This window comes from Vulpes lagopus, chromosome 2 (genome assembly GCF_018345385.1).
Source record: "Vulpes lagopus strain Blue_001 chromosome 2, ASM1834538v1, whole genome shotgun sequence".
NCBI lineage: Eukaryota > Metazoa > Chordata > Mammalia > Carnivora > Canidae > Vulpes > Vulpes lagopus.
This window is the reverse complement of record NC_054825.1, coordinates 43983011-44006426: the sequence shown is the minus strand read 5'-3', so window position 1 is coordinate 44006426 and position 23416 is coordinate 43983011. Positions and strand designations below refer to the sequence as shown.

The 23416-nt window shown below is 54.0% G+C and overlaps 1 protein-coding gene across 5 annotated transcripts in view; it reads left to right on the top strand.

The window, feature by feature from the left end:
• The window catches only part of ARID3B (AT-rich interaction domain 3B), a 55128-nt gene extending 31958 nt beyond the window's left edge, over positions 1 to 23170 (top strand). For 4 of the 5 annotated variants that reach the window (XM_041745319.1, XM_041745320.1, XM_041745323.1 and 1 more), the window contains 7 exons: positions 2415 to 2486; positions 2729 to 2801; positions 15143 to 15326; positions 16672 to 16952; positions 17050 to 17304; positions 18705 to 18806; positions 20703 to 23170. In XM_041745319.1, coding sequence (XP_041601253.1) covers positions 2415 to 2486; positions 2729 to 2801; positions 15143 to 15326; positions 16672 to 16952; positions 17050 to 17304; positions 18705 to 18806; positions 20703 to 20866 — 1131 coding nt within the window. In that variant the 3' untranslated portion in view covers positions 20867 to 23170. The remainder of the gene's footprint in view (positions 1 to 2414; positions 2487 to 2728; positions 2802 to 15142; positions 15327 to 16671; positions 16953 to 17049; positions 17305 to 18704; positions 18807 to 20702) is intronic. The other variant, XM_041745322.1, reaches the window with a different exon arrangement.
• The last annotated feature ends 246 nt before the right edge of the window (positions 23171 to 23416 follow it).

Genomic DNA, 23416 nt, shown 5'->3' with positions numbered 1-23416 from the left:
ACAACCCCCAGCTGCCTTCCTTCCCCCCCCCGCCCCCAAGCGTCCTCCTCTGTTCCTGAGCCGAGCCCTCCCTCGCACCTGGGTGTTTATTTTCACACGTAGTCACACGGTGGTTGCACTGGTGTGCTTGTTTTGACACTCTTCTCCTGCTGTGGGAAGCCCTGTCTGGGTTGGGGTTGTGGATTCCGTCCTCCCCACCCAGCTGAGTGTTAAATCGTTTCTCAGGGAGCATTCTGAGTGCCTGGAAGTTACTGTAATTAGCAAAAACCTGTGTTTTCATCTCTCCTGGTGACCGAGAGAGAAAGAATCCTCCTGCGAACAGAATCTGCTTCTGATCTCCAGCTAGAGAGAGCTGGGAATTGAGCTGCTGCAGTAAACAGCTGACATAACAGAAGCGGCAATGATCCCCCATTAAATGTCTTTCAGCCGATAGGGGCTCCCAGGATAATTGACTTTCCAGCAGGAATTACTGGCTCAAACAAAATCACTGGGCATTAGGGCAATCTCCTGCATCCTTTGAAAGGGGGACTGTAACTCTGTCTGGTTTTGCTGACCTGACAGGCATAATTCATCTTGATTATTCATTGTGCTAGTTGCCACCAGATGACACCAGATTTCTGTTGACTGTAATTACAATGTGGGGGTGAATCTTAGCTTTTTTTTTTTTTTTTTTTTTTTTAAATAATGTTTCTCCTGCTTGATTATTGGCCTGCCTCCCTGAGCTGAAGAGCTGTAGGGAGATCTCTAACAACGTCTGCCTGGGGAGATGATGAGTGCACAGTCAGATAGCATTTACTGAGCACTTCCTTACACACATCTTTTACGAGATAAGCAGGGAAACAATTTGATGTAGCCTGTTTCATTTCAGCTGACAGAGTGTCACTTCTTGGTTATACTTACTTTCCTGTGAGCCAAATTGCTCCTATCAGAAAGTAGGTCTACATTTCAGAGCACTTTTTGAGTAGGGGAAGCAAAGTATGGTCCCAAAATATAACTGAATAATACCTCTTGCTTTCAGGCAAGCTTGATTAGAGGGGGAGATAGGAAAGAAGGGAATTGGACCAGGCTTTTGTATTTATGGACGAGGTTTTACAACATGACCCCTTTGCAATACAAAGAATGTCCTCCCAAGAAACCTCTGTTCCCCATCTCCAGATGTCCCTTCCCAACTATACGTACACCCCAGTACTTGCACACGTGCCTGTCTTGGGGGGAGGGTGTGTGAAGTGAGAGAGTGACAGGCTCGGTGCATCCAGTCCCATCCATTGGGTCCCATCCGTTGACCAGTGTGGCATAAGTGAATAGCAGACGTCTACTGTTCATATTCCCCACTAGTGAAGGGCCTTTTGGACTCTTCTGTACAGTACATGTGTATATTTTTAGAAGAGGTGATTCAAATGTCCCATTACTAACTTTTAGCAATGATTATAGTTCATCAAGCATTCACTGGGGTGTATTAAGTGCCAGGCAGTGTGCTGTATGTTGGAGGTACAAAGATGAATGAGAAACTTTTATTCTTGAGGAGCTGACAATGTGGTGAGGAAGATAGATAATTTCAAAAGACGTTAAATTCTAAACTCGAAACGTACAGAGACTGCTTCCAGAGTACTAAGTGCGGCTGAGAGTGAAGGGAAGGCTTCCCCCAGAAGATGTTGCCTAATTTGAGGAGTAAGAGTTAACCCAACTGAATATAGGCAGGAAGCGGGTCCCAAGAACATAAACAAAGGCATATTTGCCATTTTCTCCTGTTTGTATGGTGTTGGTTTAACCTAATCAATCAAATTAGGATTCGGTTTTCATTATTTCTCTAATGGAAATGGATTTCACCCTAGTGGCACAATCTCTGTACCTTGGGAATAATGTCAAGCTCTGAGAGCCCTCATATCACTAGACTTAATGGATTCTAGCAGTGGGGCTTGGCCGAGAGACCAGAACTTCAGGACCTGCGTCCTGCTCCCTCCTGCCCTTTACCTTCCACTTAGAGGGTCATGAGGGAAGCTGGGCTCAGTGTCTTTATAACACACTGTATAGTACAAACACTCCGTAAAAATCATACAAACACATATACCATACAGAACCTGAAGAAAAGTGGTACATCTCACAGTGATGGCTTCTGGAAGATCAGCTAGGGATGAGCAGCTTCTCAGAAAGTTGGGCCTTTGTGTCCTCCTTTTCCAGGATTTCAAGGATAAGTAACACCTGCCCTCTTCCAACAAATGGGCGTGATTTTTCTACCTGACTCCCATTTACTTTGGAACCGTAACTGAAAGCAAAAGATGTCCCTGTTGGAGGGGCAGAGGGGGTAGACTAAGCTAGGATAGCCCAGTTGCTGAGGGTCTTCATCTTTGCCCTGAATGATTGCCTTGCCCTCTGCCGCTCTGTCCTTCTGAACTCTGTGCTTTGTTCCCCTTCAGAACGGTGGTTTGACCTGGAGTGATGATGCAGATGGAGGCCGGGGAAGAGAGATCTCTAGAGATTTTGCCAAGGTCTGTAATGTTTCCTCTGTGATAACAAAAGGGGCAGTGCTAGTGCTGCCATGGGGTGTTGTATCTATTCCCCCCCCCCCCCCGCCCCCAAGGAATAAGGACAGGAGTGGTCTGTGAGTCACATTTGCAGTCATACAGAGAGATACAGAGATGGTTGTGTATGTCTGGTGTAAAACTTCCTGCATTAAATGGAATTTTTCATTGTGTTTTTTTTTTTTTTTCTGGGGGGACCGGGACTGCAGCTGTATGAACTAGACGGTGATCCGGAAAGGAAAGAGTTCCTGGATGACCTCTTCATCTTTATGCAGAAGAGGGGTGAGTGTGCAGTCTACTCAGTTTTTCAACTCGGTGAATATTAATTGAGTGTGCAAGTCACTGTTAGCCATCCTGACTGCAGAGTGCCAGCATCTTAGCCCAGGAGAACAAGAGGCGCTTCCTGCCAACTGGTTCTGGCCTTAGCAGAGTAATTGGCAGACAATGAGATCGAAATGGGCAGAGAGGACCTGGGCAGAAAATGAGTGGAGTGATGCATCCAAATTTGGTCTTGCCTTGTTTGTGATGCTCTCTTCTCTTTAACTGTTCTGTGGAGGTATTTAAAATTCAAATATACTTTCTCCATAGCCTTCTAACAATGTTGGACATCACCACCTAAACTAGTATGTGGGGTTTTCTGTTGATGTACCTAGTCTTACAGAGACTGACAAAGGCCAATAAAAGAATAGAGGCCCCTCAGGATTTGTTGAGAGGGTCTGAAAGGATCCATGAAAAGGAAAGGCTCTTTTATCCATTGGCTCTTTGATTTTTGCACCCACTGGCTTGGTTGGGGCATTCCTGCAGTTAAATTGTTGTAGATTACACGGACATCTGCGCCTTCCCACTTCTCTGTCCATCTCTCCTTCTCACTCCCACCCCACTTCCCCAGACGTGTCCACTTTGGACACTGGCGTGACTGAGTCTTGAGCCCAGTGACTTAACTTCCTGGCTTTACATCCTGTCACAGCAGTGGGTTCACCAGCCAGGTCAGCCCTCAGGAAGCATGGCCAGAAACCCAGCCTTTCTAGGAGAAGGTCCTCAGCAACCTGCGTAGCTCCACCTTCATCACCCTCAGGACAAAGCCGCACGAGAGAGCTATTCCCACCAGCCTCTTGCCTGGGATCCCGCTTATGTCTGATCATGCATCCCTTGGTTTTATGCATCAGCAGCTTTACTGAGACCTGGGAATGAAATTCTCTATCTTAGGCTGAGCTATAACAGCAGCCCCCAGCAGGTACTATTCTGTGTTAACTCCTTTCTCTCCCCCCGCCCCTTCCTTTACCGTCTAAAGCCTCATTGCTGTCCCAGTAGCCTGCCCATTACTGCTGGTTTGCTTACAAAGACAAAGTTTTGAGTCTCAGTGTCCTCCCATCTCCACGCCTCTCAAAGCAGTCTAAGCAGCCTAATTAGTTTACTCCTCCAACTGCTATCTGGAGCTGTGTGTGTCGGTAGAGAACAAGAATATAATCCTGAAAGATAATGTGACTGGCAGCAATGAAACTCCCTGGTTGCCCTGAGAGTGAAAAATCCACTTAATACTTTGGTCTCCCTTCCAATTACCTTTTAATTATTTACAAGCTCCACAAGCCCAGCTGGTGCAAACCCAGGAGCTGATCTCATCTCAGAGGGGCTGCCATAGCAATATAGATTTTAATCAGCGATGTGGCTCCACTGCTTTATTTTCTATGTTATTGTCTCTCTCCCCAAAAGGACTTTTTAAAGGGAAACGGAAGTTAGATTGGCCTAGCCAGGAGTCAATATCGGAAATTATTTGTTTACTACTCTGTGTCCCCACTAGACTAGGAGCTCCTTGAGGACAGCCCCTTTATCATATCTTTGTGTTCCCAATGTTAGCACAGGGCCAGACAAGGGGGTGCTCAAGAGGTGTTGTCTGTGGGAACAGTCCTATAGGTGTCCCTTACTCAGCAGGCCCTGTGCGGGGAGGCTGAGCTGCCCCCCTGTAGGTAACCATCCTGTAATTGGAAGTCGGCAGCAAAAAGCAGTGGGTGTGCTGAGAAGCCCGCCACACTCTACAGTGGCGGGGGGCAGGGAGCCACTGCTAGACTGCCATCAAGTATGTTTCTGAATGACTCCAAAGCAGGAGTAAGTGACACCCTTTGATCATATCAGTTCATGGTGATTCAGGCTGAACAAATTTTCTTCTGTCCTCAGCACTTACGTTAGGTATTTCACTGTTTGCTGGCATCACCCAGAGAAACAGAGGAATCCATTTTGCTACTTGTTAGTTACCCAAATACAAGGTTTCTCAGCCTCAACATATTTACTTTGGGGACCGGACAGTCCTTTGTTGTAGGGGGCACCCCCCCTTCATGATAAGCAAAAATATCTCTAGATAGTGTAAATGTCCCCTGGGGGACAAAAGTATCCCCACACCCCCACCCCCGCCATTGAGAACCACTACTATAAAAGGATGAGAAAGAAGGTAAAGATCTAAAACTTCGTTTGCAGAGATACTTTTTATGGAAATCCTCCTCTTACCTCCATTCAGGTAGCAGTACCCGAGGGCGGCAGGGGCCTGTCCTGGGCAGTATCACAAGCACCCCTCCTGTGGCTGAGTACCAGAGGAGTGGGTGCTGGGACCGTGTCCGGGTCTGGAGTGCCGGGGAGGCCTCCCCGGGATAGGAGGTAATGGGAGTGGAGGACCCACACAGGCAGAGGCAGAAGCGTGGTCGTGCCCATGGCCCAGGCACAGCTGGAAGGACCCTCGTCTGTGCCCTGGCTGAGTCAGCTGGCACCACACGGTGACAGGCCTTATTTGGCCGAGACGTTAGTACTTTGGTCTATGGACGTAGAACATAGAGAACGTGGCCAGAGCTGGGCCTTCAGGAGGCTCACTGTGGCAAGCAGTTTGTGTTGGGGGGAGAGAGGGGAGAGTGAGGCAGAGACAGAGTGGAGGTTGTCCTTTAAACTCCCGGTGATCTCCCTGGACACTTGCATCTGCCAGTGGGAAGTCGAGGGGGCGGCCAGGAGGGTGGTGGGGGCACAGAGCCCAGCCTCACTGACGTGAAGCTTGTCCTTTTCACGCTTCACGCAGTGGTGAGACCGAGGGCCCTGGGACAATTGTGACTGATTCATCAGTCCCAATTCAGAGCATCCGGGGCACTCAGGAGCCAGATACTGTCAGTTGGGGCTGAGGAAAAGCCTCAGAGAGGCCGGCAGCAGGCCAATGACTCCTCCGCCAGAGCTAACAGGAAGAGAAACTTAGATTTCACAGGCACCACTGAAAATGGCCTGGGTCTCAAAGGCCTGGTGACTCCTGCCTGGGCTAGGGGTGGGGCTGGGCAGCTCTGACACTGCAGGCTGCACCACAGAGGACGGGGACGGGGCTCCCCGGGGGGCAGGGCCCGGCAGGCCCCCCCAGTGACCACAGCTGCAGGTGATATAGGCAGTCCCCGGGAGAGGGGCCTGGCTTGTGACCGCTGCTTTGACCGCTGCTTTGGGCGGGGTCTCCTTCGCTTGTTAACGCATTTGAGTGAATGGACTACAACAGATGGGCCTTTCGGCTCCAGGCACCTTGGTTTCTGGGCCAGACCAGGGTGACTTGCACCCTGATGACCCCTCCCCCATCGGGCTCGCTGTCTCCTGCCTGCCTCGGGAAGCTGGAGGCTGAGCGCAAAGCCAGGGTCACATCCCACCCATCTCCCTGATCTGGAGCAAACCCTTCTCCCCCTGGAGGCCACAGGTTCCTGATATATAAAATGAGAGGGTTCATTTAGAGTTAATCTGGAAGTTTCTTCCAAGTTCTGTGTTCTGTATTATGTCCATGATTGTGTCTTTTTGCTGTCAACAGATAATGAGCCACCCTCAGTGACCAAAAAGAGAAGAAAAGCCCCTTTAGCAATTTTCTCGCAAAACAGTTGTGTAAAAACTATACCAAGGACCTCCAAGACCAAGTGATTCTCACCTTCCCTTGTGTCCTTGGGTGGAGGAGACCCACCTCCACTAAGCGTGACTTAGCTTTTCCATTCTACACTCACATCTTGAAGCGAAGTGCTTGACACTAGATGCGCACTCAGATGTTAGCTTCCCTCCTGCCACAGGCTGGCCCAGGACCTGGCCTCTGCTGGGAGATGTCCCACAGCGCCTCGGGTTGGCGACCAGGCAAGGGCCTGCCCACACTCAGAAGCTGGGCAAGATCACCCATGGGTCCACACCGCACCGTAGGCCCTGCCATTCCTCATTCACACAGAGTCAAGTGAGCAATCTGTCATAAAGCAGAGAAAATACCACCTTCCAGTCTCTGCTAATAGGTACTTCTGCGATTAAAGGTCAATGCTATTAAATTCATTCACTGCGTAAAGAAGGTGGGGCAGTTTACTCGTAATTTTCAGAGATATAGGTAGTATTCCTATAATTAAAATTTTAATTTATACTGTTAAAAAAAAAAAAAAGAAAAAAAAAGAAAAAAGAAAGAAAAGACTGGTCAAATTGAAGTAAACAAGTTGCCTTTGGTTCTGCCCCCCACCTGTGTTTCTCTAGAAAGACTGGTTAGATTTCAGAGTTCTGATGCTCCTTCTTGCTTAACCTTTGGTTGCATGCACACACAGGCGTGCGCGCGCGCACGTGTGTGTGTAGAAAATCCACACGCGTTTCCTTGCCAAAAATAAAGCCAAACTGTTGTAAATAAAATTCTTTGGCTAATTGAACTGACTGTGGGTGGTTACTGAGAGATCATTCCATGATAGATTTTCCAGGGGGATCTCTAGATAGGCCAGAGGGGGACTGATATGGAAGTTTGATAATCAGAGGCTTATAAACAATTCCATTCTTCAGCAGTGAGGAAGAAAAGCTTGTTTTCTTGTTCCCTAGGCCATGAAACAGAGAAAAATAGGTCATCAAAGAGGAGGAAGAGAATAATTTTGCTCTTATTTTTACTATCCTTTGTACTTTATAGAACCCTTTCAACCCATTTTTTGATTTGCTCCCCACAGCCCCAGCTCTAAGGGGTAGAGAAAGCAAAGGTCACCAGGTTAAGTGACTTGCCTAAGGCCACAGAGCCCATTTAACACTTGTCCCCTAACACCCAGGCCAGGGCTCCTTCCCTCTCCTGCGCTCAAGAAACATGGTCCCTAGCACCAGCAGCTCTATCACTTCCTGCCCGGGCAGTGGGCAGGTCTGCTCTCTCCTTCAGCCTTCTGAGCCTCACAGAGAATGCTGGCTGGTCTCCACAGTAGGGCGTCTGGTAGGGTCTGACAGTAGGGCAGTTAACGCAGATGTAGAACTATTCATGCAAGAGGAGTCTTCATCTCAAGAGATGGCCCATCTCTCAGGGAAGGGCAGATGTGACAATTCACAGTAGCACCGAGGCTGCCATCTGTTAAGGCAGGATGCGATGGGGGTAGGGGGCATAGGAGACGGAAGCCCTGGCCCATCATGCACGCACCCAGAGCACCCACGAACAAGACTCTCCTCTCCCTGCCCGAGCTGGACACACCAGATGAAAGAACTGCTCAGTCACATAGAGGACACGTTTTGTCAAGACCTCACCCAGAGAACTGCCCTCCATCCCGCACTAGGTCTGTTCAAGGCTGCAAACTGACCTTGGTTTTCCCAAATGGATTGTTGAATCTGTTTTTGATGTGTATATACAAAGAATTTACTGTGGGAAAAGGGTTTGGTCTGCCTCAAAGTGCAATTTGAGTGTTTTTCCTTCTGTTGTGTGCTTATCTATCCATCTCAGGCAAGGAAATGTTCATGACATATATTGCTTTGCCTTTTGGTGGAGGCAGTTTCTCATATATTCTTTGTATCTTGCAGTAAATGGTCTGTGCCATGGACGGTCTTCCTGATAGACTAAAATATGTTGTCTTTGTCAGATGAAATAGGCTTTGGGGCTTCATTTTCTAATTTTATCCCCAGATGAAAATGTAAAATGCAAATCTTTGTCTCACAATTAGCCTTTGTTTGAGGCCCGATCTTTTTCGCCCCCCCAGGTGTTCCAACTACTATTGATATACTGCTTGTTTCTTTTTTCCACTTATAATAGTCATTTAATGCCCTCTATCTACTCAGTTATCTGCAATAATGGGAAGAGATCCTGGTTTTTGGACGGCGTGGCTAAATTGAAAAGCCCACTTTTGTCATTAAATTCAGCCTCTTCCCCTTCAAATTTTTGTTTTTAAAGATTTGTTTATTTATTCAGAGAGAGAGAGAGAGGCAGAGACACAGGCAGAGGAAGAAGCAGGCTCCATGCAGGGATCCCGACGTGGGACCCAATCCCAGGTCTCCAGGATCACACCCCAGGCTGCAGGCGGCGCTAAACCGCTGTGCCACCAGGGCTGCCCCCCCTTCAAATTTTTAATTGATACTTTTAGTATTTGATAAAATGGAGTTGATAGTTTTGCCTTTTTTTTTCCAAGTGAACTAATACTTGGTACGTCATCCAAGGGTTGGTGCAGGAAAAGTATAGAGCAAGAGTTTGGTCCACTTATCCTGTGGGAAAGTCTACTGAGTCTTGAGAAGCTAGAGGCACGGATCGGCAATGGAAGGCAGCTATGCAGTGTCTAGGCCAAAAGGCCCTTGAGTTGTTGCCTTTCCCCAGCCAACTTTCTGCCCCCTCTCTTGGAGACACCAGCCAGGTCTGTTGAATCAGCCACAGTCAAAGCAGAGAAGACCCGGTGGTCCACCTCCTTCTGACTCCTTGGCCAGCTTCTCTGAACACAGTTCTCAAGGAAGGAGCCTGCACAGCCCTAACCTTGATTATAAAGCCATGGGAGAACACAGCATCACACTGACCTTCACCTAAAGCACTTAGTCTGAGCTACAATATCAAAAAGAGTGAGGAGTTGAAGGTGAACCTCTCAAGCTGGTATGTGCAGTACTCCCAAGAATGGCTGCTAGGAATATAAATGGGCATAAGCACTTTGGAAATGTACATGGTAGCATTTGCTACAGCTAAATATATGCCGGCCCTGTTACCCAGCAACTCCACTCCTAGGTGTTTACCCAACAGAAATGAGTGCTGCACTCACTGAAAGACCTCTCAAAGTATTCAGATTCGATCCAGAACTCCGGAAAGAACCCCAGCGGCCATCAGCAGTAGAATGGACAAATGAAGGGTGGCACAGTCCTAGACTGGAATACGGCAGAGCAGTAAAAAAGGCCGTACACAGCGGAGGGCTCTCAGAGACCTCATGTTGAACAAAAGAAGCCAGACACAAGAGTATAGACTACATGATTACGTGTATCCAAAGTTGAAGAAAAGCAGGTCAGGATAATGGCTGCCTCCTAGGAGGGAAGAGGTGGAGGATGTATATTGAGTGGGAAGGACCATGAGAATTTCCTGGGGTGCTGGAAATGTTCTGTATTCTGAGCTGAGGAATGGTTACAGGGCTGTACACAGAAGTGAAATTCCACCGAGCTGTATACTTCAGGTTAGTGTACTGTAGTATGTGTCTGTTATCAGTGGGAAATCAGAGGTAGAGGCCTCCAGGACACCTATCCGTGCAGAATTGGGATATTTGTGCATCTTGCCTCCGCTCCGCTTTGTGGAACAGTTAGCTACACGTTGAACTGCACGCTGCCAGACGCGGCTGCACAGTTTCCTAGTATGCAGTAATTTCTACGTAAACAAGTTAGGAGGAAAATCACCGGTCATTTCTTTGCCTGTTTCTGGGCAGCAGGACCAGAGCAGGGCAAGAATTAATATGCAAGGAAGGGCAGGAAGCCTGTCTGTCTGCCTGTGCACAGTCCCTACTTACCATGGGTCCTAATGATTCTAGGCTCTCTGCTCAGCTGCCCAGCTCTCTTGACAGGCCATGGAAATGATTAATGATCTTTTTTAAAGCTAGGAAAAAGCAGCGAGCGTCCTGGGCAGGGCCACGTCCTGGGTCCAGGGCCCTCACCCCTCATCAGTGGGCAGGAAGGCAGCCATGTGACTGTCTGGGGTCCCTACCCCTGATTGCATCTGGTTGTCATTGGAATGGTCCCATTCTCTGTGGTGGGGAGGAAGTGGCCCTCCCTCCAACACTCCTGCCACCTCCCATCTTTGTCTCCAGTGCCTGAAGAGGCCATCTCCTTTGCCTGCCCTCACCCCACCCCTAACTCTGGCTCCGCGGTCTGAGTGGCAGGAAGGAGAGCAAAGTGCCAGGGAGCAGGATTTTTTTCTTTTTTTTTTGGCTCCCCCTGGCTGGAAGCTTCTGATGACAGCTTTGGCCTTCACTGTCCCACCACCCAAGGGTTAAAGCCCCTGGAGCCCCACAGCAGAGCTGGGTCCATGCTGGGCCCAGGGCCCTCATAAAAGTCTTTTCTACACCATCCCTCAGGCTGCCTCAGGCTCCTGGCTGAAATCTGATAAGGGCCCTTTTGTTGGATCTGTCAGTCTCCTTTATTGAGGAGGGAACTGGAGACCAGCGGCATTTCTTGGGGTACAGATAAGGCCCTGGATTCCTGTCAGAGGGAGCATGATTAATTACCCTCAATCCCAGCTCCTGCTTTGATAGCAGTGACTGACAGGACACAGGCTTCCCCACTGGGTGCTCAAGCCCCCCTGGGAGGGGTGAGGAGGGCGGAGACTCGGCCTCCCGCAGGGCCAGCCGTAGTGACCCCAGAGCGCTCTCTGCAGTGGCTGCTTGCCTCGTTCCTGGTTCTTCGCAGGTTGCTTTTCAAGTTATGGTGAACAGAGACCTATCACCTCTCAGATGAGGAGCCTCCTTAGAGGAAGATAGAATCTAGTCCAGAGAGAGCAGGCCAGAGACTCTTTCCTGCAAGGTTGGGCAGAGAGTGTATGGATCTGGTCCATGGTCACACAAGGGCCTTCCTAGGACAGGTTCTTAAACCTTTCCATCTCAAGGTCACTTGGCAACATTATCCATAATTCAGGCATGCTCCTAAAGACAAGTCACTCTCCCTTCGGTAATAAGCACAACTATCAGGTTTTTTTAAAGATTTTATTTATTTATTCATGAGAGAGAGAGAGAGAGAGAGGCAGAGACACGGGTCGAGGGAGAAGCAGGCTCCTCACAGGGAGCCTGATGTGGGACTCGATCCTGGGACTCCAGGATCAAAGGCCAACGCCCAATCACTGAGCCACCCAGGCATCCCATTTTTGTTTAAAGGTTTATTCTTAGACTCATGGGACTGAAAGTCATCTAGTTCAAATTACTCATTTCACAGATGGGGAAACTGAGACCTGAATATGTCGATCCCCATTCCCACCCCCCAGTATGGTCTGTTGGTTCTCTTTCTTGTTCAGAAGGTAAACTCAGCTAAAAGGCCTCCCTTCTCTTCGTCGTGGAGTCTCCTTGGGACAAGGGGACGGCTGCCAGGTCCATTAGGCAGAGAGCAGATGCAGAGACAGACCAGCCTGAACATCCAGCCTCTTGGTTGTTAGAAGAATCAAAGCCAGGGCAGGTTTTGTGTCTGGATTGTCTGGATAATGTGAGAAAACCGTACAGTCATCTAGAGCTAGCGCTCAGGATGGTCTTGGCTTTGTTTCTGACAGTACCCGGGGGCTTCCTGCCCTGGGAGCTATTTTTAGTGGTTTCACAGAGGGCTAGACTCTGGGAAGAGCATGTCCTCTTATCCACTGAACTCTGAACCATGGTACCTGGCCGGACCACAGAGCAGGACTGTGGGGGCCACCACCAGGTGCCAGTGTACCCCAGACCTGTGGTTTCCCCCAGAGGTGCTAAACGGCCTGGGCACTTCTATTGTCCTGGCTTGCCTCCATGAATGACCATTTCCAAATGTAAAACACACCTTTTATGTTTGAAGATCTACCACAATTGGAGATCCCGGTGAAAATAGTGCCGACTTAGAAGGCCATTTGCGAATGGATTTCCAAAACCACAGCGTAGCTTGTTCCCCAAGGCAACTGTTCTGGAGAACGGTGCCCTGGGCAAGTCCCCTGCCTGGTGCTTATACACTCAGCTGCGCCTATCCATGGACAGCACAGACCCAGCCACGTTGTACACTTTTACCCCTACGTCCCCTTCCCTTCCACCCCGCTGAGTGCGGTCATAGATTCTTTACCCCCAGGTGCCCCGGCCTCCAGCCATTCTGCTGCTGCTTGTCTGCTTTTCATGGGACCTGGACACAAAATGCTTAGGCACCCTGGGCCTCCTTTCCCCATGCTGTTTACCAAGGGTCATGACCCTAACGAACCTGCTGGGGTCTGAGAAGAGAGGGTGACTTCTGCTTGGGGCTGTTGCCATCAGACAGGTGATGCTGGCGACGGGTCTGGCGGGCACACCACATGACAGAAGTGCATCTGATGGTCCCTGTTGGGTGACCCATAGCTGGTTGTTTTGACTCTGAGAAACGTTTTTTCCCCATCTGCACGGCAGTTTAACCTATTAAACACTCTAATATTTAAGACCTAGTGAAGGAGAAACAGTCTGTCTCTGCCTTCACAGAGCTCACAGTCCTCCTGGGATACCTGGCGGACATACATGAAATGATTAGAGACCTTTCACCTGCTGAATTTGTAGGGCTTGTGATAGGAATTCTGAGAGAGAAGAAATCCCTCCGAATGGGGATAGTTAGCAGATTCTTCCTGAAGCCCAGCACGGAGAGGATTTAAGCAGAGGCAGGTCGTGTTAGGCTGGGGATGGGCGTGACGAGAGGCAGCTGAAGAGTGAGAGTGCGTTGTGGGGATGCTTAGAATACCTCCTAGGCAGTGTCTCCAGGGGTGTTGGTGACCCGGGTGGTGAGACTGGGCAGGCATCAGGATCCGTGGGTGTTGAACGAGGAAGCGAGTGCCGTGGTGGCAGCGGTGTGCAGGTGTTGCACGGGGGTAAGAGGCCTCTGGGCTGGAACAGAGTACACTTTGAGAGGCGCCTCCAAGGAAGAATCAGTGAAGCCTCCTAACAATCTCAAGGTGGCCAACAGGAGAGAAAAGAGGAGCCAGTGCCTCCTCATACCTCAGAGCATGGTGGTGTCACTGGAGGAAGAAGAAGTGGTGAGAATGGAGGGGCTGGCTTTTGGGATAAGGATGAGCTTAGTGTGAATATTCTGACTTGGAAGTGAACAGGTCCTCGTAAAGATGTCCCGGAAGCTTCTGGAAATGGGAGGGGACCTTGAGAGTGGGCCTTCTAGAGTCTCCATGTGACGCCATGAGGATGTGAACTGGCCTGCACTGTGAGTGTGCTCGAGTAGACAGGCCTCCAGAAGGAGGTGGCCCTTAGAGCAGTTCTGCTGTACCAGACCCTCCTGTCTGTGTCAGCAATCAGGTTGACTGTCCAGAGCAGCACAGGGAGGAAAAGTTGACCAACACGGGCCGTGTGTATTGACAGTGTACCCACAGTCCTCTGAAGTTTCACCTGTGAATCTTTGGATCTAGCACTGGGACCCGTTCATCTTTGACCCTCCAAGGACCAGCTGACCAAGACGAGGTTCTCGAAGACCTCCTGGCCCCGCCTCACACTTAGGAAAGAGGCCTGGTGCTGCCACACATCGCCCCCATGTTCATGCTGTTCGCTCTTCTTCATGGGACCCTCTGCTCCATTCTCTCGCTTGAATTACCCTGTGAAAGAGTTGATGAGGCCAGCAGTTCAGGGCTGTGAAGAAAATGCCATTTCTTGAGAGGAAAGAAGCAGGAGGAGTTGAAACAAATAGCACTTCTGGAAAATCCAGCTGGCTTACCATCCAGCAGGCTGCCAGCGAGGCCTCGGAGTGTCTGGGGCGGTGGGAGGGGGCTGAGGCAGAGGAGAGCAGCCTGTGTACAGTAAAAGGAGTTTGCCATCAAAAGGCAACAAGTCTCATACCCTGCCCCGGACGGTGACCCTTCCCTGTGGAATTCTCCCCTCTGACCTCCAGATCATTAATCCTGAGGCTGCCAAATGACAGTCATCCATCACGCCTCCCGCCGAGCATCCCAGCGGCCTGTGAAAGGACCCCAGGCCCGCCCTCCCTGCCGTCCCCTGGTGCTCATTAGCGGGCCTTCCTGCCTGGTGCCAGGCTTCCTAATCAAGTCCCCGGCTCCTCTCACTTCCCTTCGGGGCCAGTGGCGGAAGCTGCTGTGACCCTCCCTCTGTCAGAGGCCAGGGAGGGGTGGAGTGATTAGTGGGGAGAGAGCCGTTCAGTAGCTTTTCATCCCCCTGGAGATGTGTGTGTCCAGCAGCTCCTTTGACTTGTGGGGACACAGGAGAGAAAACATTGCTGTGCCCTGCCTGCCGCAGGAGAGAAAGAAGCAGGCGGTATGCAAATGAAAACACTGTTAAAAAGTGCACCTAGAGATACAGATGACGGCCCCGGGAGCAGTGCAGGTGGGTGGTGGGACGGCTTGAGTGGCTTCTGAAGGCCCCAGAGGAGTGTGAGTTGCCACATCATTAGGAAAGAATCTGGGCTCGTCCTGCTAGCCAGACACAGCACAGCACAGCTCTGAAGCCATCTAGCACAGCCCTCATTTACCAATGGGAAGACAGGCCCAGGGAGGCTAATGCTTTAAGCAGGACCACAGGGCCTGTGAGTTGGACCGGTCTTTCTGCTTATCCCAAGGAGAACTGGCAGCAAGTCTAATAGCTTCGAGCTTTGGGAGCTTGAGTCAGCTGAAAGCAGACTCACGAATGTCTTTCCAACTCAGCAAAAGCTGGGCGCGTGCGTACATCTTCTTTCTCTGCTTGATGACACAACCCTCTGTTTCTCTATTTGGACAATCACAGGGACCCCCATCAACCGAATCCCCATCATGGCCAAGCAAATCCTGGACCTGTATATGCTGTATAAGCTGGTGACAGAGAAGGGAGGTCTGGTGGAGATCATCAACAAGAAGATCTGGCGGGAGATCACCAAAGGCCTGAACCTGCCCACGTCGATCACCAGCGCCGCCTTTACCCTGAGGACCCAGTGAGTGGCCAGGGCCCTGGGGGAAGGAAGCTGAGCCTGGGAGAAAGGGAATGCGTTAACCTAGACGAGGGGAAGGAAGGAAATTCCACTGTACAGTGGGCAGGATGAGGATTCCCGACGCAGCCAGGAACTTTCTGAGATGCATCCCTTCCTATGATCACGAGAGCTGCCATTTCCCAAGTGCCTCCCTAGGCTCCTTTGCCATTCTGTTTCTTGCAGACCTCGCCATCAACCCTGGGAGGTAGGTGCCATCCCGTTTTTCAGAAAACAGAAACCGAGTCTTAGAGGTTAAATGGTTTGATCTACCAGCTGGCAGTGATAGAGCTCAGATTCGCCGCTGGCCCTCCGGCCCCATCGCCGCTCTTTCCAGGGCAGTGTCTCCCACACGGCACGTCCACCCTGAGCCTAGCTCTTCCTACTGACACTCAGCATGCCCGGCAACAGGACCTGGGATTTGGGACCTGTTTTTGTAATCGTCTGAGTTAATTACGAGGCTAATAGGAGCAGGAGAACCAGGAGTAGCATCAGAGAGTGAGGAGCAGAGGGGAATCTGTCCTTTGGAACACACTGGGTGTCACTCTCTGGAGCATACAGAGGGAGCATCAGGCAGGCAGCTGTCACAGCCTTGTTAAAAAGTAGAGGGTTTTATCTTCGTAACTGTAATCAGTACAGCAGTCCTTCTGTCAAGCTTCTTGGGTAGAGAATTGTTTCTGGGGACGTGGGATGCAACGAGGGATGGCACCATAGGTCCACTCACCTACAGCGTGTGGAGAGGTTGTTCCTTTTGGACCAGCCTGGCTCAGGATGGTTAGGGCATCCAGGAGCCAGGAAGACATTGCAAAGCATTTCTAAATGACCCCTAAAACGCTGCCAAAACAAACCCAAAACATGAGTGAAGATGGTCTTTATTTCTCTTAATGAAGGGTACCTCCAGGGCAGCCTGGGTGGCTCAGCAGTTTAGCGCCACCGTGGGCCCAGGGTGTGATCCTGGGGTCCCGGGATCGAGTTCCATGTCGGGCTCCCTGCATGGAGCCTGCTTTTCTCTCTGCCTGTGTCTCTGCCTCTCTCTCTCTCTCTCTCTCTCTCTTTCTCGTTGTTTCTCATGAATAAATAAATAATATCTTAAAAAAAAAAAAATTGGTACCTCCGGTTGGAGCAGAGTTTGCTGCGGTGTTGAGTAGCAGCTCGACAGGCCTGGGCTAGCGCACCCCAGGGCCCTGATCTCTCTTTTCTGCCAACTGATCCTATGTCCCAGAGGCCTGCCCCACAGAGACCCATGAGCTTAAACTGGGTGGCCTCTGGTACCATTCTGGATTATTCTCCTCCCTCCCTTCCTTCCCTCCAGGTACATGAAGTATCTCTATGCCTATGAGTGTGAGAAGAAAGCCTTGAGCTCCCCAGCCGAGCTCCAGGCAGCCATCGATGGCAACCGGAGGGAGGGCCGGCGGCCCAGCTACAGCTCCTCCCTCCTTGGCTACTCACCTGCTGCTGCCGCTGCTGCCACTGCCGGGGCACCTGCCCTCCTCTCCCCACCCAAGATCCGCTTCCCTATCCTCGGGCTGGGTTCCAGCAGTGGCGCCAATGCCAGCAGCCCTCGGATATCCCCAGCAAACACTCTCAGGAAAGGTCTGCAGGGCCCAGCAGGGAGGAGGGTGGGCAGGGAAGGGCATGGTGGGGCCAGTGTCAGGTGGGACGCTTGGTCCAGCTCTGGTGCCTTTGCCAGGTGATGGAGTCCCAGTGACGACGGTGCCTGTGCCAAATCGCCTGGCTGTGCCCGTGACCTTGGCAGGCCAGCAGGCCGGTACCCGGACGGCCACACTGGAGCAGCTGCGGGAGCGGCTGGAGGCGGGGGAGCCCCCTGAGAAGAAGGCGTCCAGGCTGTCAGAGGAGGAGCAGCGCCTGGTACAGCAGGCCTTCCAGCGCAGCCTGTTCAGCATGGCGCGGCAGCTGCCCATGAAGATCAGGATCAACGGCAGGGGTGAGTGCCAGGCCAGGGCAGCGCCTCCCCTCCTGCTGGGTGTCGACCTGGGCTCCACTCAAGGGCCTGGTCACGTCCCAGGACTGGGGTGGGGGCCCTGCAGGTCCCCAGGACCGTCACAAGGTCAGGTAGTCACATGGGGCTTCTGTGCCCACTGGGATCTCAGCTCACCAAAAATTGCCTCAGGCAGTGCCCTGTTCTCTAGCAAAAGGGAGGAGTCCTTCGAGGAGGAGGAGCCAGAGGCCCTGGGGGCGGCTGCTGTGCTTCTCTTCCTCACCAGCCTTTTGATCTGTCTAAATGAAAGGGCTCACCTCCCCCTGCCCCCAGCGCCTCCCCAGATGTAGATCTGGGCTCTGGGCGGAAGGCAGCACCTCCATTCCCAAGCTTCCAAGGAAGCCCAGTGCCTCAGGCCAGGCTGCCTGTGACCCTCAAGAACCCAGGGAAAGAGGAAATACAAGTTTGGCAGCATCGCTGCCATCTTCCCTTCCCCTCCTCGTTTCTCTTCCCCTCCCTCCTCAGCTCCCTCCTCGGCTCCTGAATCCCACACTCCGTGCCCCTTGTTCCTCCTTTCTCCCGTCCTCCCCCTACATTTTCTTTGCCATTCTTGCCCTTGACTCTACCTCAGAACAAACTTAAGCATGTGATGGAAAGAAGTCAGGTGTGAAGGGAGCTGTGCATATTCGCGGGCCGCACCCCCTGCGCCCTGTCCCCAGGTGAGGAGCAGAAGGACGCTGGCAGCACAGCTCTGCTCTCTTACCCTCTTGGGGCCGGTGCCCTTGGCCCTGCGCAAGCCAGACACTAATAGAAAAGCAGCTCCTCTGGAAGGATTCCTGGCTGCATGATGAAAGGGCAGAGTCGGGGTGAGCCAGGCAGAGGGCCTGGGTGCCAGCGCACGCAGCTCTCTGCAAATCCAAGGTCGCCAGGGTGAAACGGGTGCCAGGTGCTGGGCCACACGCTGGGCAGGCCGACCCTCTCCCTGAGGTCCTAACCCGGTTGGGGTCGGGGGAGGAAAGGCAGGTCCTCAGGCAGTGGTGGGTCCCTCGGATCTCCGGTTCCCCAGCCTGATGGGTAGTGGGTGCTGAATCAGGATTTGCTGGATCGCGTGACAAGGGTCGGTGTGTAGCCAGGAGCTGGGTCGGTCCTTGCCGCCTGTGATCCCTTTCCTTGGACAACAGAGGACACGGGGGCAGAAGTGGCTCAGAGGAGAACATAGCAAGTGAGAGAACATTGGCAAGCCCGGGTTCTCGTGCCAGACCTTACACCCGAGAGAAGAGCATATGGCTGCTGTCTAGCAGTGGGAGGCCTCAGGCAGCTGTGGCCTGTCTGGGGAAGTGGGAGGGCCTCGGAGAGGACACTGGTGCCAGGAGACCTGACCAGGCCCACTGTCTCCCTCATCCCAGCAGAAGACCGATCAGAGGCCTCAGCTGCAGCACTGAACTTGGCCACAGGCAGCGTCGGGAGCATCAACATGTCCGTGGACATTGATGGCACCACCTACGCAGGTGACGCTCTTGGCATTCCCAGGGAGTCCCACGGCCCCGGCTGCCCCCTCCCTTGCATGTAGTCTCAAGGTTCCAAGGGTTAGGTGGTGTTTCCAGCCTAGGGGAAGCAGAGGGTTGCTAACCGGATGACAGACCCCCCGGCTCTGACAGAGCGACAGGAGCCCTTCGTCCGGCCCCCTGGGACCATGGCTGGCTCATTAACTGCGGCCGCCCTTTAGTGGGAAGCCCCGTAATCGGCTCCATGCCTTCACCCTAGACATCGTGGCGTAAGCCGCCTCCACCATGGCCAGCACGGGTCTCCTTGGACCGGCTCAGCCCCGCCCACCTGAACACCCCCTGTTCCCTGTCTTTAAAATGGGCTGAGGACTGACCGCAGGCGGCGGACTCTGAGTGCGGCACAAGCAGCCCGTGCGTGCGGCTCTCCCCAGCCCTCCACAGTCGTCTCTCGGGTCTAGTGGGACGGGGCTTTGTCGCCTGTGGTTTAGCATCTCTACCGGGTCTCCGGTGCTGGAAGCCAGTCCCTTCCAGCTCCCGTTTCTCTGATGTAGGTGGGAGTTTGGGAACGAGCCCAGCACAGCCGATGAGGGGCACCGGGGAGCCTGGGCGTGCTGGCTTCCTGTCACCCGGACGGCCCGGGAGGTGCCGGGTGGAGGAACTTTAAAGCTGCACCTCCCATCAAACCTTGGGGGGAGCCATGCTCTGTCCCTTTGGACTCTCCCGTTCTGGGGGGTAGGATCCGGGCCCTCGGGGCACCACGCTGCAGGCCTCACGCTCGAGCTCTGCTGGGCCGCTGGCCATGGGCATCAGGTTGCAGCCAGGGAAGGGGCGATGTGATGCCAAGTCACCGCACAGCCGGTGCTTCAGAGGCCATGTTCGGAGGTCTCTGCCTGACACCGGGGGCCCTCGAGGAGACCAGGCGAGCCAGCGGGCAAGGCGCAGGTGCCCTTTGCCTTGTGCTGTTCAATGGCCTAGGCGGCGTGGGGGCTGTGAGTAGGTCCACGGAGAATACGGGGAAGGAAGGGATCGGCACCTGGCTCTGCTGTCCTCTCCCCTCTCTCAGGAGAAAGGAGAGGATAACGCCTCCTCTCAAAATGGGGAGCAGTCAGAAGAGAGGTGAAGGCTCCCCGGACCTCACCCACCTCAACCCCTGTCCCACCTGCGCCCTTTGTCAGTGGGTGTGCAAGCTGCATAGGCCAAGAACCAGGAGCTTGTTCCCCAGGGCCTCCAGAGCCTCCAGAACCCCTTCAGGGCCCCCAGAACCCCCAGAACCTTCAGAGCTCACAGGTCCCCCAGGGCTGAGCGGTCCCCACTGCTCTGTTCTCTCCCCCTCCTGCCGCCTGCACCCCCCACCCTGCTGCTGCCCTGGCTTGGGCCTCTCCCCGCCGTTGGAGTAGTGGCCTTGCGGTCCTCCAGCTCCACAGAGGGCAATTAAAACACGGATCTCATCATGTCCCTCCCCGTCTTAGCAACTCCTGGGGCGTCACCACGGTGCAGGGCCAGCCTTCCTCCCGGGAGGCACACAGGCTTCCCTTCCTCCTCCTCCTCCCTTCTCTGCAGCCTCACCTCCGCACACCCTGCCTTTTGTCACCGTCCTCCCTCTCAGGAGCCCATGCTGCCGGGCCACCTCCAGCACGTTGCCACCTCCCCTCCAAGGCCCTGTCCTGGCATATCTCCAGCTTGCCCCTGCCCTCTGACACCCCTCCTGTTCCCATCCACCCCCCCAGCCCCGGGGAGGGGAACAGCGTCCGCAGGGCCCTGGTTCTCTCCTCAGGAGCGCTGTGTGCCTCCCTGCCCCTGGAGGCCCCCTGAGGGCAAAGTGCGAGGGCTCCGGCAGGGCCACACGGGGGATGGGGCACCCGCCTGGCTCAGCCGCTCACTCCTGCTCCCCCTGCCCAGGTGTGCTGTTCGCCCAGAAACCGGTGGTCCACCTCCTTGCGGGGCCTGCCCCCCCGAGTGTGGGCGGCAGTGCCAGCGGCAGCAGCAGCTCTCACTGCTCCCCAAGTCCTACCTCGTCTCGGGGCACCCCCAGCGCCGAGCCCTCCACCAGCTGGTCCCTCTGACGGCCAGGACCCGGCTCCCCACCCCACGCTCTCCTGCCGAGAGGGAAGGAGGCTGATGCACAGTTTACCTCATCTCACGGAGCCCATGTCAAACACCATTTGGCCAGATATTGAGAGTTTGGACGTGTCCGTCTGTCCAGGCTCCATTCAGGTCCTGCTGTACTCTGGGGACAGGGAGAGGCTGCAGGGGCAGGACAGGGCAGCGTTGTCCAATCAGGGATTGTCCTGGAGAACCGGGCGGGGTCCGCGGGCTCCCGGCTTCCTCCCGGGTCCGCAGGCCACCTCCCGTCCCGGGCACAGTGTATCGACAATCGGTAAGCCGGCACAGGGCTGGAGGCCCTCCAGAGCCTTTCCCCTTTAATTTATTGCCCTTTCCCTGCCTCCTGCCGTGACCCCAGGGTCCCTGGCTTCATCCCCTGCTCAGACCTCCAGACTAATTCCGCGTGGGCTGCTCGGCGCCAAGACCATGCCTTCGTGGCCCTTCTCTGCTGAGCATGGGATGGGGCCCTCCTAACCCACCTTGCCCACCGGGTGTGGTTCCAGAGGTGTGGGTCCCTCAAAGCCAAGTCTTGAAGCAGCCCTCAGGGCCCCGCACCCCCCCTTTAGACTCCCAGGAAGGGGCACATGAGGGCAGTCCTCAGGTCCAGGCTGACTGAGCACCTGCTGAGGGAGAGGCAGAGCCAAGGGGGCTGCCCAGGCAGGCCCTGGCACCTGCTCCACACTGACCCTTCTCTGGCCCTCCCAGACCTCACGCCCTCACTCGCCCTTACTGGCCGGCTCTCCCGGAACAGCCCACTTGTCCCTTGGGCCCTCCTGTCTCATGGGGCCACCTCGGCCCCAGCGTCCCCAGACCTGCTGACGTCAGGTTCATTGAAATACCTCAATTTGTAATTGCTGATGTTTTGATTCTTCAGGAAGTATTTGCATCTCTGAAATCTTTTTTTATATGTGTTTTGCTGACTTTTTTGTTTTTAATTTTTATTGTCGTTATTGTAGCACCAAAGAAATGAAAGCAGATCACCCCCAGAGCCGAGCAAACATTTGGTACCCCAGCCCCTCCGGCCCTTCGCTAGGACCCCAGTGAGGAGGCGGGAGGCAGGCAGGAGGGATGACTCAGGGATCAGAGTGGCGGGGGAGACAGTGGATCAAGAGGCCCGTGCTGGCAAAGATTGGGTCCTGCGGCCACGCAGTCCCGGAGATGGCCCCCGACCCATTTCCTGCCGAAGCAGGGCTTGTCCCACACCCTTGCCGGCCCTCCAGGGTGGGGACAGAATGGTGGTCCTGGACTCAGCATTCCCAGCTCAGGGTAGGGGCAGGCCAGGGAGGCCCTGGGCCTTGTAGCTGCGGGGCTGCCCCAGGGAATCAGGGATGCTGGGACCTCTGTTCTCTGGGCCCCGGGCTGGAGCAGGCTGCTCCCGTGTTGGGAAGATGGGGTGATTGTCCCACAGGCTCACCTCATTGGGCACGGCCCGCAGAGTTCCTAGAGCCCCAGCACTGTGACATCACCAGGCTCTGGCGGGGACAGGCCACGTGGGCAGGAGCCCTCGCACGGCTGGCCCTCGGCCCCGTCTACGCAAGGAAAGGCAGCTCAAAAGCTTGAGCACAAAACAGCTACCTCAGCCCGGTAAGCTGCAGCTCCCCCCGGCCTTCCGCACACTCGCTGTCACACTCACACAGCCCCATCCCCCGGGGCCTAACCCTCTTCCGCCCTCGGGAGCCTCCCCACCTTGCCCACTGGGTAAGTGCAGGCAGCGGGCAGAGAAGGGCATCTGGGGTCTGGTGCCAGGGACGAGCCCAGTTGGCTGGCACTGGGCCCACTTAAAAGTGTCGGAACACTTGGCCAGTGTGTCTTTCTCAGGGGTTTGGTCACGAAGGATGGACTCTTCCCAGCCGGAGGACACGGGCACGCACTGCAGCTTTCTGGTCATTGGATCCCCCTTCCCTAGGCAGCTGCCCGGCCTTGCCCTCTCGGCAAACCCTCTCTGCCCTCAAGGAAAAAAGCAGGGTCTCGGAGTGAAAGCCCAAGAGCGGGGATGCCCGCAGGTGCTCCAGGGGCCGGGCCTGGGCCACAGAAGCTTTCCCGGAAGGTTCAGTCCCAAAGGCCCCAGGGCAGGCCGCGGGCCGGGCCGCTCTGCCCCCCCGCCCCGTCCACGCGGGCTCCGACCAGGAAGATGTGCTAGCACACGGTAGCCTAGGCGGTGATGAATACCTCAGACGTCCTCTTGCAGCAAGTGTCTGTATATGTTGTGGTTTTTTCTATCTTACATGTTCTCGAATGTTTATATTTCAATAAACCTCTACCTCTTCACACAGCGGGTCTCTTGGGTGTTTTCTGTGACTCTCCCAGGGGGCGGGGAGGGCCCGGAGGGTGAAAAGGATCTGCTTCTCTGAATCCCCAGGCCTTCCGAACCTTCTGTCCTTTACTGCTCGTGCACCCCCGAGTGCTCACTCTCCTCTTGTTTGGGGCTTAGCGGGGCACCCCGGCTATTGCCTGGCCAGCGGGACGGACTCCAGTGGTGCTCCACAGGTGCAGGGCGGGGGCGGGGGGGC